This window comes from Macaca mulatta, chromosome 10 (genome assembly GCF_049350105.2).
Source record: "Macaca mulatta isolate MMU2019108-1 chromosome 10, T2T-MMU8v2.0, whole genome shotgun sequence".
Taxonomy (NCBI): domain Eukaryota; kingdom Metazoa; phylum Chordata; class Mammalia; order Primates; family Cercopithecidae; genus Macaca; species Macaca mulatta.
Window position 1 is genome coordinate 74681842 of NC_133415.1, and position 17652 is coordinate 74699493.

The window sequence follows — 17652 nt, forward strand, 5'->3', positions numbered from 1 at the left end:
CACCGGACTTCCTTGAAGGGCTTGTTAATACACATATGCCTGGGCCAGTTCCTGATTCGGTAGGTCCGTGGGATGGGCCTGAGAATGCGCATCTCTAATAAGGTTCGGGGTGGTGCTGATGACGCTAGCTTGGGGACCACACTCTGAGAGAACTACTGCTCCACATGAGGGGTCCTCTGCCTGCTTCTCAGAATTCCACCCTTACCACACCCTGCCCATGATGCTCACTCCACCCTTGGTGCTCTTCTTTTGACATGCCAAGACTACGTTTGCCTCAGGGCCTGGCATTTGCTGTTTCCATGTCGTGGAGTGCTCTTCCCTTAGTTCTTGGTCAAACTGGCTTTTTTTTTTTTTTTTTTTTTTTTTTTTTTTTTTTTTTTTAGACAGAGTCTCGTTTTGTTGCCCAGGCTGGAGTGCTGGAATGTAGTGGCGCAATTTCAGTTCATCGCAACCTCTGCCTCCCAGGTTCAAACGATTTTTGTGCCTTAGCTTTCCAAGTTGCTGGGACTACAGGTGCGCACCACCATGCCTGGCTAATTTTTACATTTTTAGTAGAGACGGGGTTTTGATATGTTGGCCAGGCTGGTCTCGAACTCCTGATCTCAGGTGATCTGCATGCCTCAGCCTCCCAAAGTGCTGAGATTATAGGTGTGAGCCACTGCGCCCGGCCAATCTAGCTCCTTCTTATCATTCAGCTACAACTTCAAATGTCACCTCCTGAATAGGGCCTGCTCTGACCACCCAATGCACAGCAATGTCCCCTCCCCCACTCCTCAGTGTCTGCCTGTCTCTCTGATCCTTCGATCACTCCTTTTAGTAACATAATAGTATCGAACACTGCTGGAAACCATTCATTTCTATGCTTATTTGTTTGTTGTTGGTCTTCTCCTGCTGGACCATACACTCCCAAAGGACTGAGACTTTGTCATGTTCATTGCTCTAGCTCAGTCTTCTAGAGCAGTGGTTCGCACCATGGATTAAGTTGTAATGACTTTAAAACATTTCCGAATTTAACGTTAAAGGGCCAACTGTACTCAAGATTGTTTATCATCATTAAGTTGCTATATTGGTTGTTGTAGCCTAATGATTCCAATATAATTCACATATAATATACAGAGTGTGTGATAGACTCATATAAGTATACACATTTACAATCTTACCGCTAATTATAATTCAGAATATTCTGTCAGAGATACTTTTTCTTCACCATCTCTACTAAAAATACAAAACCTAGCCAGGCATGGTGGCGCATGCTTGTAATTCCAGATACTCGGGAGACTGAGGCAGAAGAATTGCTTGAACCCAGGAGGCAGAGGTTGCAGGGAGCCGAGATCATGCCATTGCACTCCAGCTTGGGTGACAAGAGCGAAATTCCATCTCAAAAAAAAAAAAAAAATTCCTCTACCCTGAGGAATGCAGTATCATCCACATGAGAGGGTGAGTGAAGGAAGCCTGTGACTGTGAGGGTCTTGGGGTCCTCATACCCTGAGGAATGCAGTATCACCCACATGAGAGGGTGAGTGAAGGAAGCCCGTGACTGTGAGGGTCTTGGGGTCCTCATTCTTTCATCCCATCCCATCAGGCAGCAACAATCCCCCTGACAGAGGAGGACTGAGAGAGGAAGATGCGCCCACATGTTCGTCCTCTTGGATCATTTATTATGTTCTTCCCTTTCTGTGCAATGTATTTTTAACTAGTATTAATGTGATTATATACAAAATGCTTCTTAGGTACTACAGAAGGTATCGCTTTTGCTTTTGGTTCTTCGTCATTTCAGAAAGAAACAATATACATGCATCCATACATGTACCCCCTTCTCTGGCATTCCCTCCACCTTGCATCAGAGCTGTCCAGTTCCTGTGCTAGAAATTCCAACCTCATTCTACAATTATTCTCTCACATCTTCTACATCTACCAGGTTAGAAAAATATTCTCATTTATTCCTATACTCGAAATCCTCCCTTATTTCTCCATATGTATGACTGACTGTCCATTAAGTCCTTCAAGTCCAACACTAACCCCCAGACTACTCCCACAAGGAATCCAGCCGCATCCACTTGTCACTGGTCATCCAGAACTGACCACTGCCCTGCTGAAACCCCATCAAAGGTTCCCTAGAGCTTTCAGAATCAAATGCCAATGTCCTGGGCTGGAAAGTAAACCCATTGATGGTGTGGACACTGGCTGTCTCTGTGCCTTCACCCCTGTACTCCACCGCCCTACCCTCTGCCCTACCTGGACAATCCCCTTACCCCTCATTAGAATGTGCTGTCATATTCATGCCTTTGCAGAAGCCCTGGCCTCTCCCTTCTTCTTAGCTGTGCTTTGAGTGGTTGACTGACTCACCTATCAAGACTCAGCCTGAAAGGGGCCTCCTCACTGAGGCTGCTGGGGTCAGTCCCCCAGCCCTGTTGCCCCATCCTCTCCTCTCACACCACAAGGTTCTCATCACAATATGCAAGTGGAACAAAGTGGAGGGGTGAGAGTGAAAGGGCTTCAGGGGCCACGTGCTGAAAGCCTGGAGTTTAAAACTGAGAAGCCCAGCCAGTGGTGTTGGCGGTATAGCGGTGAGTACAGCTGCTGTCCAAACTATGAAGCCAGTACTTACTGCAGTGCATAATAAAGTGGCACCAACATGTTTCTGTTCTGTATGTCCAACTCGAATAGGGACAGGAGCTTAAGAAAACATGACTCATGGCAAGACAGCCAGCAACTAAAGCAATTATCCACGAGGAACATGCAGAAATCGGTTTCTTGGGATAAAAACACAGCAATTTAACTCCATTTAACACATTTTCACTATTTTTTCTCCCCCAACTCCAAATTTGAAATTATTTTATTTTTGGTTTGTGGTTGGCTACTTTTATACTTTAAATCATATATGTAAGCCTCTATTGTACATCAACTATCAACCTTCCCTCTTGCTAAGAATATTAAGCCTCTGGCCTTTCCTCTGTTTCTCCAAGTTCCTTCTAATTTCCAGCATCTGTCTGGCACCCTTACTTTAAATAAAGGTAACAGCTTTTTTGTTATGTTTGGTCAAAAATAATTAAATGTTTTGTCTACCTTTAGGTTGATTATGAAAGTTGAAAAACTAAAATTATTATGATTATTATCATTTAGAAGACTCTGTAAGTATCTTTTAGTGTAAATACAGGTATATCTGGACACTGTTTCATAATTTAGTTTAAATTATCTAAAGCTTAAAAATAATATACAAAGATGGCTATCCCTCTTTTCATTGTAACGTCAAAGCATGATTGAAGAGGCATACCTAAGAATGATTTACTTCTATAGAAAAATGTATTTTTGGTTTGATCTACTATTTACTGTTGTTTAGGACCTAGATTCTTTGAAGTTTAATAGATAGCATTTTTCTGCTGTTATTCTATAGTGATGTAGATGACTTGTGTCCAGTAAAAAAAGGCAAATCTCTAATAGGTTATAGTTTTATTGCCTTACAGGACATTAGCCAGTTTTGTATCTAATTTTGACAAAACTTATTTCACTTTTCTTTTCCTTTCCTTTCCTATGTAAAACTCTCTCCTCAAGTGCTCTTGGAACTAGCTTTATCATCCTGTTAATGTTCTCACTGATTAGTTAAATATATCTTTTAATCAAAATACTTTATATGAGGCTTGTGTTTTTAAGTCTTGAAAATCGTATTCGGAAAGCACTTTGCTTTTCTGATGAACAGCCTGTGGGGTGTAGGCTGCTTGATCTTTTCTGAGCTTCATGGTGTGGCTGCTCACAATTTGATTTCAGAACCACTTTGGAAAGAGGCCAAAGTCAACCTGTCCCACTGTGCCTGACTTTAGGTTTGTATTGACCCAGCACTTTGATACTCCTTTGATCCTGACACCTGCAATAATTGTCTCAGTTTTCCTCCACTGCGTGTGTGTGTGTGTGTGTGTGTGTGTGTAGGGTGGAAGGTGGGGAGGCTAGTATAAAGACCAAGAAGACCAAGACTTTGCTAGAAAAAGGGACTCCATCTAGGCAGCTTGACTCAGATACAAGAAAGTTCCATGGGCAAGAAGAAGGGGTAGCCCAAGCTGGGATTTATGATGTGGGAAAGACGAGGTCAGTGGCTGAGGTGAGTCATCTATAAAACATTTGAACCCCTGCTCTGGCTGTCACTAAGAAGGACTGGCTGATGAATTCTGTAGATTCCAATGGAATATACTGAGAATGCTTCTTAGTGCCAAGAAAGGAGAAAGGAATTTTTAAATCTGGTTATAGTTTGAGTTGATTGTCTATGCTATCCAATAAGAAAGCCACTAGGCCCATGTACCTATATAAATTTGAATTTAAATTATGTAAGATTAAAAACTTAAGTCCCTCAGTCCCAGTAGTCACATTTCAAGTGCTGAACAGTCACATGTGGCTGCCATAACAGCAACACAAATGTAGACCATTTCTATCACTGTGGAAAGTCCTGTTGGTGAACACTTATCGATGATGGCAGTCTTTTTCTTAAGAATAAAGGTCTTTTTATATTTTGTTTGTTTTAAGGACATACTTTGACTTTCAGGCTTATACAAAAGGGAAGATATCAGGAGAGTCTGAGTGGGAGAGTTTGAGGTGGAAGGGGAGCCAAACAGCTCAGGATGAGAGGGGACTTGAATTTTGAACTTTTCTTCTTTAGATTGAGAGAGAGAAAATGCTTAACAGTTAAGAAAAAAGCATCTGGAAAAGTGAAAAAGGACTCTGAGTGTGATTAAAATAAAATAAAGGAAACAGGAACATGCATCTTTATGGAGGAGAGGGACAAAGAAGAAAAAAGAGAGACACCCCTGGCTGGGCTGGCTAATGAAATTTATTCAGCGTGATCTCTGATTTTTAATCTTAAAGTTGTCCTGGTGTGTGATGCAATTCTCCTCTGCTGCCACTAAATCTTCAGTAAAATGTCTACTTTATACAACATCCTTCTGCTTCTGGGATTTGATGTTAAAATGGATTTAGGAAAGAAAACAAATTAGAGTAGTCAACAGTCCTGGAAAGTGAATGGTAATGAAGCACTTGAAGACATAAGTCATCACCAAGAGTGGGTAAGAACCTAGGAATTCTAGGAAAGACTGGGAAGGCCCTGACCTGACAGGGAATGGGTTCTACAGATCTTTAATGTGGATATTATAGGAAAGTCAGGGGGCTGGTTTAGTTAGAGATATCTGGGTTGCATGTATTTTTAAAAGCACTGCTATTTCTCTCCTCCACAAGAGACGAATCTCTATTTTAAAGATTTAATGTTAAGCATCACTTAGGAAACAAAATATATTTTGCATTTAAGTAATGTGTAAGTCAAGTAAAGTTAGAGAAGTACAGAATTAGAAGTGTTATGGCAATACAATCAGATGCTACAACACAGCCTACCACTTAGGTCATTTGTAAAAATCTGGCTGCCTCAAAAATAATTCCTCAGTAAAGCAGAAATAATAAAATAAACTTTAAATGCATTTGCACTTACTACATTTATTGACTATTTTTAAAACAGTGGCTTACTCACTGTTTAAGATACCTCTCTGTTTTTTTTTTTTTTTTTTTGGAGACACAGTCTCATTCTGTCACCCAGGCTGGAGTGCGGGGGCATGATCTTGGCTCACTGCAACCTCTGCCTCTTGGGTTCAAGGGATTCTCCTGCCTCAGCCTCCCAAGTAGCTGGGACTACAGGCATGTGCCACCATGCCTCGCTAATTTTTTTGTATTTTTAGTAGAAACAGCATTTCACTGTGTTAGCCAGGATGGTCTCAATCTCCAGACCTAGTGATCTGCCCGCCTCGGCCTCCCAAAGTGCTGGGATTACAAGCGTGAGCCATTGAGCCCAGCTGCTTTCTTTAAACAAATACAAGGAATATAATTTTATTTTTGCTGCTATTTGAGTTCATGATGATAACATTAGTTATCATATGGTGCTGACAGCATTTACGCCCCTTCACAAAAGGTACACTTTAGGGATGCTTGGGTTTTGTTTCTCTAATTCTTGTTCCTCCCACTGGCTTTCAGCTGTAATCCCTCATGGCTGTTCACGTACCAACCATAGAAACGAACCTTTTCTACTTACATTTTGTTGCCTTAAATGTTTTCATGGCTCTGGCTCTAAAGAACTGAGTCTTATAGGAGTGGGAAATAATTTTTATTTTAAGCAGTCTGTCATCCAGCTTGAAATATTCTTTGGCTTTGTGGTTTGGTATGTTATCATGAAGACACATGTTTGTTTTATAAAGTTAAAACGTTTTTGCTCAAAATCCTAGTAAAATAGCACTTGAAAGAGTTGAAAGCTTAGTTACATTGTATTTAATACTTGTTCAAGGGTTCTTTTCTTCTAACTTTGCCTGGTTTGCAGAGGAATCCAGAGGAAAAGCAAATGCCTTTAGAAGCACAGGTGATCAGTATTTCCTAATATGAGCTGTGATGATTAACAACCAAAAAATCACAAGAAATAAAAAGGATTCAAATGAATCTCTGGTTCATCAAATCACATTTCACTTTTGTCAAGTACTTTATTCTCCAATAGCTTTTCCTTACATAACAGTATGAGATATACTGAACCAATGATTGCATGTAATCTTTTCAAAATTACCTTCTCTGAATTATTAGTCTGAATTGGAATCAACTGGATCTAAAATCATTTTAGATGCTAGACATCTACAAAGAGTTTGGTGGTTACAGGTATTCTGCTAGTACCTGGAGAGAAAAAGATAAGTAAAATACGATCCTTGACTTCAAGAAACTCAGAGAATAGTTTGAGAGAAAGAAACATTAAATAAAATGTGAAGGCAGTGTAAAATATGCAAGGGTAGGTCAGTGGTGGCAAAAAATAAGTTATCGCCTCTTATTGAATGGGTCAAGGAAGGTATCACAGAAGTGGAGATTTCTTATCTGGGTTCTGGGACGAGAGGAGTTCACCAATCAAATCAGTCGGAGCAAATGCATTTCAGGAAGAGGGAGTAGCATAAACAAACCATGTAGTAGAATAGCTTATGGGGGAAACTGTAAGTGGTTTGCTATAGTTGAAGTATACGGTGTATGTTGGAAACCGGAGAGAAATGAACGTGAGGTAATTAAGCAGGAGCCAAATTATAGAAGACCTTGTATTTCATTCTGTGAACTTCCCTTTATGCTACAATGGGAAGTGATGGAAGCATTTTAAACACAGGAGAAATGGGATCTGCTTTATATTTTTAAAATATTACTCTATGATCTCGACCATGGGAGAGAGAAAAAAAGAAAAACAAATATGAAAAAAGACTAGAAGAAAACTGCAAAATAATGAACAGTGCTTGTCTCTGGATGGCAGAATATTATTGTTTCATCTTATAGCAGAATGTAGTTTACTGTTATTTCAATTTCTATGAACAGTCATCACTTCAATATTTTAATTCAAACAAGGAATAGTGACCATGTTTAGGTCCATCCTTAGCATTCACAATTTTGTTTACTGAAAAAGTGACTATCCTGTAAATCTAGAGAGTACTATGATACACCCTGCAGAAAAATTAAGTCAACAAGTATTAAGCTATGTCAGCTCACAGAAGACCTAGTTTCCGCATCTGACAATCTCGACCTCTGGGAAGATCAGCGAATTAGCCACGTTAGACATTTCATTGATTTTGAAATAACCAACTCTGACTCTAAATGAAGTTTTAATATGTTTTACATTCAACTTTGCGGTAAAGGAAACATCAATTTCATTATACACCCCTTCCAAAGTCACCTCAAATTCAAGTACAATAGAAGAAAAATCATGCATTTACAATGCAAATGAGGCTTTAATTCACCTACCCAGCCATTCTGAACAGATTGGTGGCCCAAAGCCCCTGCTCTATAGAAAGTCTGGAGTCATCACCACCTTGCAAGGGCACAGACAATAAATGATAGAATCAGAGGCATGCAAAGCTTTGGTCAAAATGGTTTGTATCAATGAAATGAACAAAGCAATGACTGGCACAAAGTTCAATCACTATTACATTTATAACACATACAAAGTTATATGTAGAAAGACTGCCAAAAGCACTGCATTAAGCAAAAACTGTTACTACATAAAACCCATCTGTAAACTGAGAATATTAATAGCAACAACCTCATAAGGTTGTTGTAAAAAATTTTTAAAAATCATACACACAAAATGTTTAGAAGGTCATCTGGCACATAGCGAGCACTCAAAAATTTATAGTATCATTATCATTATTACTCTATCTCATAACTTGCTTCTTTTCAACAACTCCAACCTATAAATCCTAAAGATGTTCTTACTTATGTCAAAGAATATGTACTCAATACTGTAATTGAAACTTAATAATTATTAGAATGTTTTGAGAGAAAAGATTAATAACACTTATTTACCTCTTCGTATCTGTCAAAAACTGCTCCTTCTTGCAAAAAGGAAGGAACTTCCTTCTGCCAGTTAAATTCATAAGGTTTGGCCATGATTATATTCAAGACCTAAAAATGAAAAGAGTAGCTCATTAGTACATAAAATGGAAAAACAATTGAGGATGGTTAATCACTTTGCATTTCTGTGTTTACGGAAGCTTTTCTTCAAATATGTGGAATACAGTTTTTTCTTCTTCCCTTTGTCTGACCTCCAACTTGCTTTCTTTTCTCTAAACCTGGAGATATCATAATCAAGAAATACCAGAGGTGATCATTTGGGAAGTTTCCATTCTCTCCAAATCCCACAAAATAACAAGATGTGCATATATATATATATATATATTTAAATCTGAAGGCACCAGATAAAATAAGGAAACCATAGACCAAAATCAATACATAAGAGAGGTCTGCTGTAAATAGCTAAGGGCACTATGGGCTTGAAGGTGAACATATGGGCAGGAGGAGCCCACAGGGTATAAGTTGCAGAATCACGTAGGCATAGCCAGAATTTTTTATAGCTCTTGGTCCTCTCTTTAGCCCTCTCTTAGGCTCTCTTTCCCCTACCCCGTTGTTCCTCACCTCTTGGGCCACGCGGAGAACAAGAGAACGTCTGGTTTTGAGACAGCCAGCTCATAGGGGGTCCCTGAAGAAACTCCAACCAGCCTGCCCACTGAGGTAGGGCCTCGGGATGTTCACAATGTTTGTAGCAGAGAGGAGCCTGGCCTCTCCTCCTTCTGTGTGGAACTTGGAATTCCAACGGCCGGGCAGGAAGCCCTCTAGCAGGGATTCTGGGCTTGTAAGAGTCCCTGTTGCCACCTTTTCTCCCTTTTTAACCCAATTAAACCCTGTCTTACTCATCATTTAAATTGTCTGTGAGCTTGAATTTTCATGGCCGTGGGACAAAGAACCCCATTTTCAGCTGAACTAAGGAAAAGTCCTGCAACAGTTTTATCATAGACAGTGAGTAGGACATTTAAAGAGAAGCTAGGCACTGTTCAGGGTGGCTCCCTGCAACTAGGAAGAACTCAGCATTCCTTTTACCCATTCTTGTTGGCAACATGGTACGTATGTGATAACTACAACCCAAACATCTTGCATGAGCATACAACAAAGAGTCACCAAATAGTTAAGCAATGCAAAGAACATGGAAGAACACCAAACACAGCAAGTAAAACTTACACCCAAGGAAAGACAGTGACCAGGAAAAACACGACCTGACTTCAGCATACTGATTTTTTCAGAGGGAATACAGAGTATATTCTGTTCCTAAAATATAATTAACTACAGATACTAGAAATTTAAAACAAGATTGTTGAAATAATAGATGAGCTGAATTGTAAAGAAAACTCAGATGAAGTGTTGAGCCAAGGAATTCTTAAAAATGCAACACCAGGCCGGGCGTGGGGGCTCACGCCTATAAACCCAGCACTTTGGGAGGCCGAGTGGGGTGGATTACTTGAGGTCAGGAGTTCAAGACCAGCCTGGCCAACATGGCAAAACCCTGTCTCTACTAAAAAAGTACAAAAATTAGCTGGGTGTGATGGTGGGCACCTGTAATCCCAGCTACTCGGGAGGCTGAGGCAGGGAGAATTGCTTGAACCCAGGAGGCGGAGGTTGCAGCGAACAAAGATGGCATCACTGCACTCCAGCCTGGGTGTCAGAGCGAGACTCCATCTCCAAAATAGAATAAATAAATTAAAAAAAGCAACACCAAAAGAAATAGCATGCATGAGAGATATAGAAAATAGAAAGGAAAGGTTTAACAACCTTATATGGAGACAACGGAGGGATGGAAATAAAGCAACCGTAGAAGAACGTTTCTGAAACCTGAATATTTGAGTCCTCAGAGTGAAAAAATCCACTCATTCCATGTAGTATAAATGGGGGGAAAAGATATACACCCCCAAATATACCTCATGGTGACATTGAAGACACAAAATGTGCAGAAATTAGGAAATCTCTCAAAGATGCAGGAAGAGAAAAGATAATCTAGAGGTAAAATGACAATAAGATTGCTATCAGTCACATCATCCACAACACTAAATGCAGTAAGACAGTTTTAAAGTTCTGAGGAAAATAATTTTGGATTTAAAATTCTGTGTTCAATACTGTTTCAACTTTTAGGAGAAATATGTAGTTATTTACAGACTTGTAAGTAATCAGAAAGATTTAGCGATCTACTTTGAAAAATTTAATGCATTATATACTCTGTCAGGGGAAAATAAATATAGAGAAAGAGATATGGGAAATAATGTTAAGAAAAATAAAGTAAAAAGAAACAATAGGCTTACTCTTAAGTCTTATTGTACTATGCCAAAAAAGTAGAAAAGAAAAAATAAATTTAAAAATTAGCCAACCCAAATCCTAGATTATATCAATATATGAGTTGTGGCCAGTGAGGTGGCTGGAGGAACGAAGTTTGAGACAAAGGGAAGTAAAATCATTTTGGGAGGCGTACAGAGTTACTAAAAACTCTAGACATTAGTAGGAAAATTGGAGTTTAAATATGGGTGCTATGAATTTAAGAGTTATCCTATAGAAAATTAAAATTAAAAAAATATAACTTCCAAATGATTAGCAGGGGAGAAATAGCAAAAGAAACTTGAGCCTCTTTTAGAACGTAAGCAGATAAAGAATGGAGAGAAGACAGGAACATATTATAAGTAGAAAACACAAAATAAAATGACACATCACTAAGCACAGTAAATAAGAATTGGTTAAATTCACTTATAAAAGAGGTTTTCAGATTAGGTAAAATTATGGTTGTTTACAGAAATATTTTGAAAACTATCTAAGAAATTTGAAAATGCAGGGATGAAAGAAGATACCATGGGCACATGCTAAGAAAAAAAGAAGATAGGTATAACAATAATATGAGACAAAACAGACTTCAAGAGAAAAAGCAGAGACAGTAATAATACATCATATTAACTGCCATTAATATTTAAGCATGTCACCACACAGCATCAAAACATTTGAAAATTGACAAAGTACAAGGAGAAATTAGCAAAGTCACAAACAGGAGACAATGATTCTCAGAAATTAACAGAAGAAGAAGACAAAGAAGTAAGAATCTTGAAGATCTGAATATCATACTTAATAATTTAGTACAAACAACTTAAATAACTCAAGGTAACATAATTTAAATAACAGTACTTAATGAGCTTTATTCTCTCTCTTAATATATTTATTCTCTCTCTAAGTATATTATTTTTTTTCTTTCCCTCCTTTGCACCCTGGCTACCCACACACATGTGACAATCTCAAAATCTGATCACGATTAGGCCCTAGAGGAAATTTCAGCATTTTTCAACAGGCAGAAAATATGGTGGTCATGCTCATTGACAACAACAAGGAAATGTATAAATTAATGACAGAGAGTGTACAACATCTATATACATGGAAATTAAACATTCATACCCACACACACACACACACATACATACACCCCTAAATCATTCTTGAGTTAAGCAGAAATTATAAACAGTTTAGAAAGAAACGATGAGAGCATTACAAACCAAAACCTAGATATGTAATATGTACCCTCCCCCCCAAAAAAATTAGTAAAACAATGATGAGTAAAAGCAAAAGTTAATTGTTTTCTGTTGGATATATATTTGGCAAGTACTGAGAGCAAGAGTGAGAGACATAGAGAGAGGGAGATTTAGGTGGGGGCAGAAGGGAGGATGAGGAGGAGGAGGTGGCTGCAGCACAAACTCACAACATTTACAATGAAAAGTGGGATATAATTAAAGAAGGCGAATGTGAGCATTCTAAGAGAATACTGTGTATAACTTTAATCAGAATATTTTAAAAGCTAAATAAAGTATATATATTTCAAAGTTAAAATACATTTGGCTTAAACGTAAAACTAAAAATGGAATTTTAGTTTTTTTGAGGAACTAAATGATCCAGCAATCCCATTTCTGGGTATTTACTGGAAAGATTTGAAATCAGTAGGTCAAAGAGATATCTGCACTCCCATGTTCAATGCAGCATTACTCACAATATCCAAGTTATGGAATCAGCCCAAGTATGCAACAACAAATGAATGCATAGAGAAAATGTGGTGCATTATACACAGTGAATTCAGCCTTAAAAAAGGGAAGAAATTCTGTCATTTGTGACAACATGGATGGAACAGGAGAACATTATACTAAGTGAAATAAGCCAGATACAGAAAGACAAACATACATGTGCTCACTTACATGTGGAATATATAACAGTTGAACTCATAAAAGCAGAGAGTAGAACTGTGGTGACCAAAGGCTGAGGGTAAGGGGAACGTGGAGATGATAATCAAAGGATACAAAGCCTTCTATCAGTTACACAGAAGAAATAAGTTTGACTTTGAAACCTTTTGCATAGCTTGGTGAATACGGCATGTATGTACACACATAACCACACAGCTTCTACCCAAGGAGCTTAGAAACAAGCTTCCAAGGTAGATGATGTGCATCCATGCCTTCTATGCTGTAAAACAGATCTGCAGAGAAAAATAGACCCACAGACCCCCCCCTCTTAATAACCAACTACAGAGAGCTAAGTGCTAGCTTGAAAGATAGATTAAAAAACAACATGGTGGCCACCCCAGTTTGCCAGGCTGTGAAGAATGGTAGGCAAAACATCTCTTTCTGCAGGATTGTATGTGTTCTACGATTGTCTCACTCCTGACAACCATCCCTTTTAATTTGTCCCTTTGGTTTCATTTTAAATCAACAAGAGGCTTATGGATACAAAAAGTTTATATCAAAAATAAAAACAAACAAACAAACAAAAGCTGTTTACGGTTTGCATCATCTTTCATTGGTTTAACTCTGGTCCTCCCAGCATCAACATAAGTACCCCGTGTATGATGTTTCGCTACTATTCTTAACTAGTAAAATATTCATCTCTACCTTGGGTACTAATTTCATCACAATAGTCTCATTACATGAAGAACTTTGAGGGTGAAGGAGGCTGATGGAAGGAGGAGGGTAATTTTGACCTTAATCTCTTCTGCAGTGGAGGTGAAAGTTCATTTCATTGTTTATTCCTTCAGAGCACTGGGGTTCAGAACAAGGTAAGTAGTACTCTGGCAAAATGATGCTGGAGTATCCTGAATGTTCTCAATTTTAAACTAGTGGCTGTGGTCGAGGCTGTTCTTTGTGCTATCTGTGGAAAACTTCCCAGGGCCTGGCATCAGGGACACTAGCTGGCTTATTTTACATACATGGCACAATGATGACCTACAGACTAGAAAATGTTGACCCAGCCAATCGTGTTTGACAACAGTTTGATCCAGATAATTGATTTTAAAATGGGAACAAATGAAGGTACACATTATAGTCCCAGTGACTGCAGAGAATATTAAAGGGACAGTTATTTCTTTTTAAAAGAGGGGAGGAACTGGCCACCTTATAACTACATTGTTATTGCAATTCTCTCAAATCCCCACCCACAGCCAACTGGTTAAAAAAAAAAAAAAAAAAAAAAAGGCTTTGATTGTACCATGCCAAATGTTCCTCTTCTCAAATTCTCTTGTTTGCCTTCCAAGGCCTCATTTTCAAGATATTTCAAGGTTTAATTGTCTCCTCCACCTCCTAGAATGGCATCGCCTCACCATCCAGTGCCCACAGGAAAGGATCCACCTTCTCCTTGAGGAACACGGGAAGTGAAAGAGAATTTACATTGTCAAAGAATAGACAGCCCGAAACCTCTTGCAGTGTAAACACATTGAGCAGTTACTGGAAGGAAGCCAGAAAGCTTTTAAATAGTTGCATTGTTTCTAAATCCTCGTGCAACTGGATCGGATTAGCTATTGCACTGGGGCAGAGGAAAAACTCTCTGGACTGCAGAGACTTTGGAAGCTGGGGACAAGAAAGAAGGGGAGTCCTAGAAGGTCTTGTTCCAGAACGAGTGGCAAAAGCTCCTTCTAAAGACGACAATGAGAAACTGGCAGAGTTAGGAGGAACACAAGGGGGCTGAGGTGGGCTGTCGAGGGGCCAAATATTGAAGTAGGACATGTGTATTACCCACAAAGATGGCCTTCCATCCATTTGGTTGGAGTGAACCAAGGAAGAGATTTAGTTTTCTTAGCCTACTTGGTTTTCTTAGCCTACTCTGTCCTGAGTCTTTAAACCTGCTGTCTTGTCTTCCTTGCTAGACCTATAAGGTGGTCTTCAGGAATTACCAGACCACCTATCTCAGACGTGTTGGATCAACTGTAGAGTCAGCGCTGCTCACCCTCCCTCACCACCACCCCCACCCTAGACCAGTTTAGGTCAACACTTCCACAAGGAATTTTTCGTCTCTGGACATGTGCCTCATGTTCTGGTATAGAGTGAACAGAGGGCATGTTCTGGTATAGAGTGAACAGAGGGCAGTATGTAAAACCAGGTATATCTAAGGTACCTGGGTATGGTAGGCTGAATAAATGGCCTCCAAAAGATACCTACCTCCTAATTGCTGCAACTCATGAATATTACCTTACAGGGCAAAAAGGGACTTAGCATATGAGACTAAGTGAAAGATCTTGAGATGGGGAGATTATTCTGCATCATCCAAGTGGACCCTAAATGTCCTTATAAAAGGGAAGCAGGGGAAGTTTTGACACAAGCAGAAGAGGAGGAGGCAATGTGACTACGGAGGCAGAGACTGGAGTGATGTAGCCACAGTTCAGAAGAGTTGGCAGCCACCAGAAGGTGAAATAGGCCAGGAATGGGTTCTTCCCCACAGCCTGGAGGAAATGTGCCCCTGAAAATACCTTGATGTCAGACTTCTGGCCTCCAGAGCTGTGACAGCATAAATTTCTGTTACTTTCAGCCACTAGTTTGTGCTAATTTTTTATAGTAGCCCAGAAAATGCATATATTGGGCCCCCTGAAGCTGAACATCTTTCTTAAAAGAACTAAAAAGTTGACAAATAAATTTGGAATGCAGTAGAGACTGCTCTGATTTGAAGGGAATGGTCATTCAACACATGTATGTTCAACTGAATCATCAGAGGAAGACAGAAAGAAAAGTACAGAATAAACTTCATCTAGAAATGAATTCAGATCATTCTTGTCCTTCTGTTTCAAAGCCCCTTTGAGGACTAATGACATTACTTCTGCATACTTTACCCCAGGTTCCAAATGTCTTGTAACAAATTTGCATCTTAGCAATAAATACAAACTTCAAATCCTGCAGCTCCCCAGAAGCCAAACAAGGTATTCTTCACTTTTTATTCCTATTTGTGAAAAAATGAATTCATCTGAAAAAGCATTTGCTTCTACTTGATAATATATAGCTTTCAAGTGAATAAATGCACCATGACTCAGTTATAAATTTTATCAAGTGTAACTTTTAACTTCAACCTTACGACAAAAAAATTTTCCAGAACAAATTAATCCCTTCCCCATCCAACCATACAAATCCCATTAAACCAAATAACCCATGACCTTAAATGACCTCATGATGGCACAACCAAGGTTGTTTTCCAGAACATAGAGAGTTGAGATAAATTTCCACTGACCAAAAGTAAATTAGCTGAATCTATCACGAGTATTTCAGTGCCTTGCTCTTCAATCTTCAAATAAGATATCCTTATATTTCTAAAAACAGATCAACAAGCTGTCATCAGATCATCCAGGGCTTTTAAATAAATGGCTTTACCTCAAGTAAGAATCTAATTTGACATTAATATATTGTATCATTAGTGATAACTTTCCCCATTTGCAAAAATACCTCCATTTTTATTAAGCCATTAAATAACCTTTTCAAAAATATACAAAGAGTACAGGATGAAAATTATGATAATATGCAATGCTGTTGAGGGATGGGGTGAAGGCATTCTTGTCTATCTGGTGAAAAAGAATTTTCTAATACATTTCTATAGCCTTGAAATATCCATACTCTTTTATCCAGTAATTCTACCAGTAGGATGTATCCTATGTACATGTGTACAAAATCTATGTACAAGAACACTGTTGTGCTGTTTATGGTAGAAAAATATTGGTCTTATGTAAACACCACTAAGCAATTGATTAAATACACTCTAGTACTTAAATACTGTACCCGTTAAAAATAATACTTTAAAGGAATAGTTATTTGCTTAACAATAGCAAATTTAGGAGAGTTTCTAAAAATACTCACAACTCTTGTGAAGCAAACACAAATGCTCTCAACATACAGTTAAGAAAATAAACAACCACAGGCTATAAAATTGCATGAGAGTCTGATCCAAATTTTTATGTTATATATTATATACATATTGCTTACAAATGCACACTATTTTATAACGGGAAAGACTAGCAAGACATATCAAAACAAACAGTAGTTTCATCTAGCTGATGCAATTTTAGGTAATTTTCTTTTCTTTAATACTTTCCTGTATTTTAAAATATTCATAGTGACTATAATTTTTATATTCCAGAAAAAATAGTTTCTAAAGCAAATGGAGAATACAATTTTAAAACTTGTTTCTTTTCATATAAATTAGTCTTAATGTCTATGTTTTCTAGCAGAAATCTTGGCAAGAACAAATAACAGGAAGAGATAAATACATAAAGCTGTAAAACGCTGTCCTTCCCTTTCAGAATTTAAAACCTTCAGTGTACAATGGGAGCCTTCGCACATCCCAGTTATGACTGATCCTTATTCATTACCTAGTAAGGAGTTACTTAATATACTGACTGAAATGAATGTTAACTGAAACCTCTGCAATACTTATATTTGGGAAAAAACGGATTGTGATGGTACTGGAATTAGTCTTTAATGAATTCTGGGCTATAATAAATCTATGGCCTTTGCTATGATTTATCTATTGTAAAGCATCACATGATTAAAAACAATTTCCTGGAGTGTATTAAAAAACAACACAAATTGCATAGGAATAAAATACAAACAGAAAGCAAGCATTCACTATTTGTCCCTGTCTCTCGTACTTTAATATTAAGCATAATTGAGGGGCAAGTATAACTTCCTTAAAATTTAATAATTAAAAATAGATGAATACACTTTAAATATTTTATTAATGAATAAAAACATTAAAGTGTATTGCCTTTATACATTTATTAGGTGACATTTGTTATCATGCTACAGGTTCCATTATATCGAGATTTTACAAAACATGTCTAAAATATGCTTAGTTACCTGGGGTAGAGATCCAGGTTTATAAATGTATTAGGTGACGTTTGTGATCACGTTATAGGTTTCAATCTATCAGGATTTTACAAAACATGTCTAAAATATGCTTAGTTGCCTGGAGTATTTAGATATTCAGCTTAATTTAAATATAATGAATAACTGTCAATATATTCTA

General features: G+C 38.1%; 1 protein-coding gene across 40 annotated transcripts in view; it reads right to left on the reverse strand.

Annotated features, from left to right (window-relative positions):
• Positions 1 to 17652, reverse strand: part of PLCB4 (phospholipase C beta 4) — a 437093-nt gene that overhangs the window by 192404 nt on the left and 227037 nt on the right. For all 40 annotated transcript variants that reach the window (XM_077951242.1, XM_077951243.1, XM_077951241.1 and 37 more), the window contains one exon: positions 8341 to 8439. In XM_077951242.1, the coding sequence (XP_077807368.1) occupies positions 8341 to 8424 (84 nt within the window). In that variant the 5' untranslated portion in view covers positions 8425 to 8439. The remainder of the gene's footprint in view (positions 1 to 8340; positions 8440 to 17652) is intronic.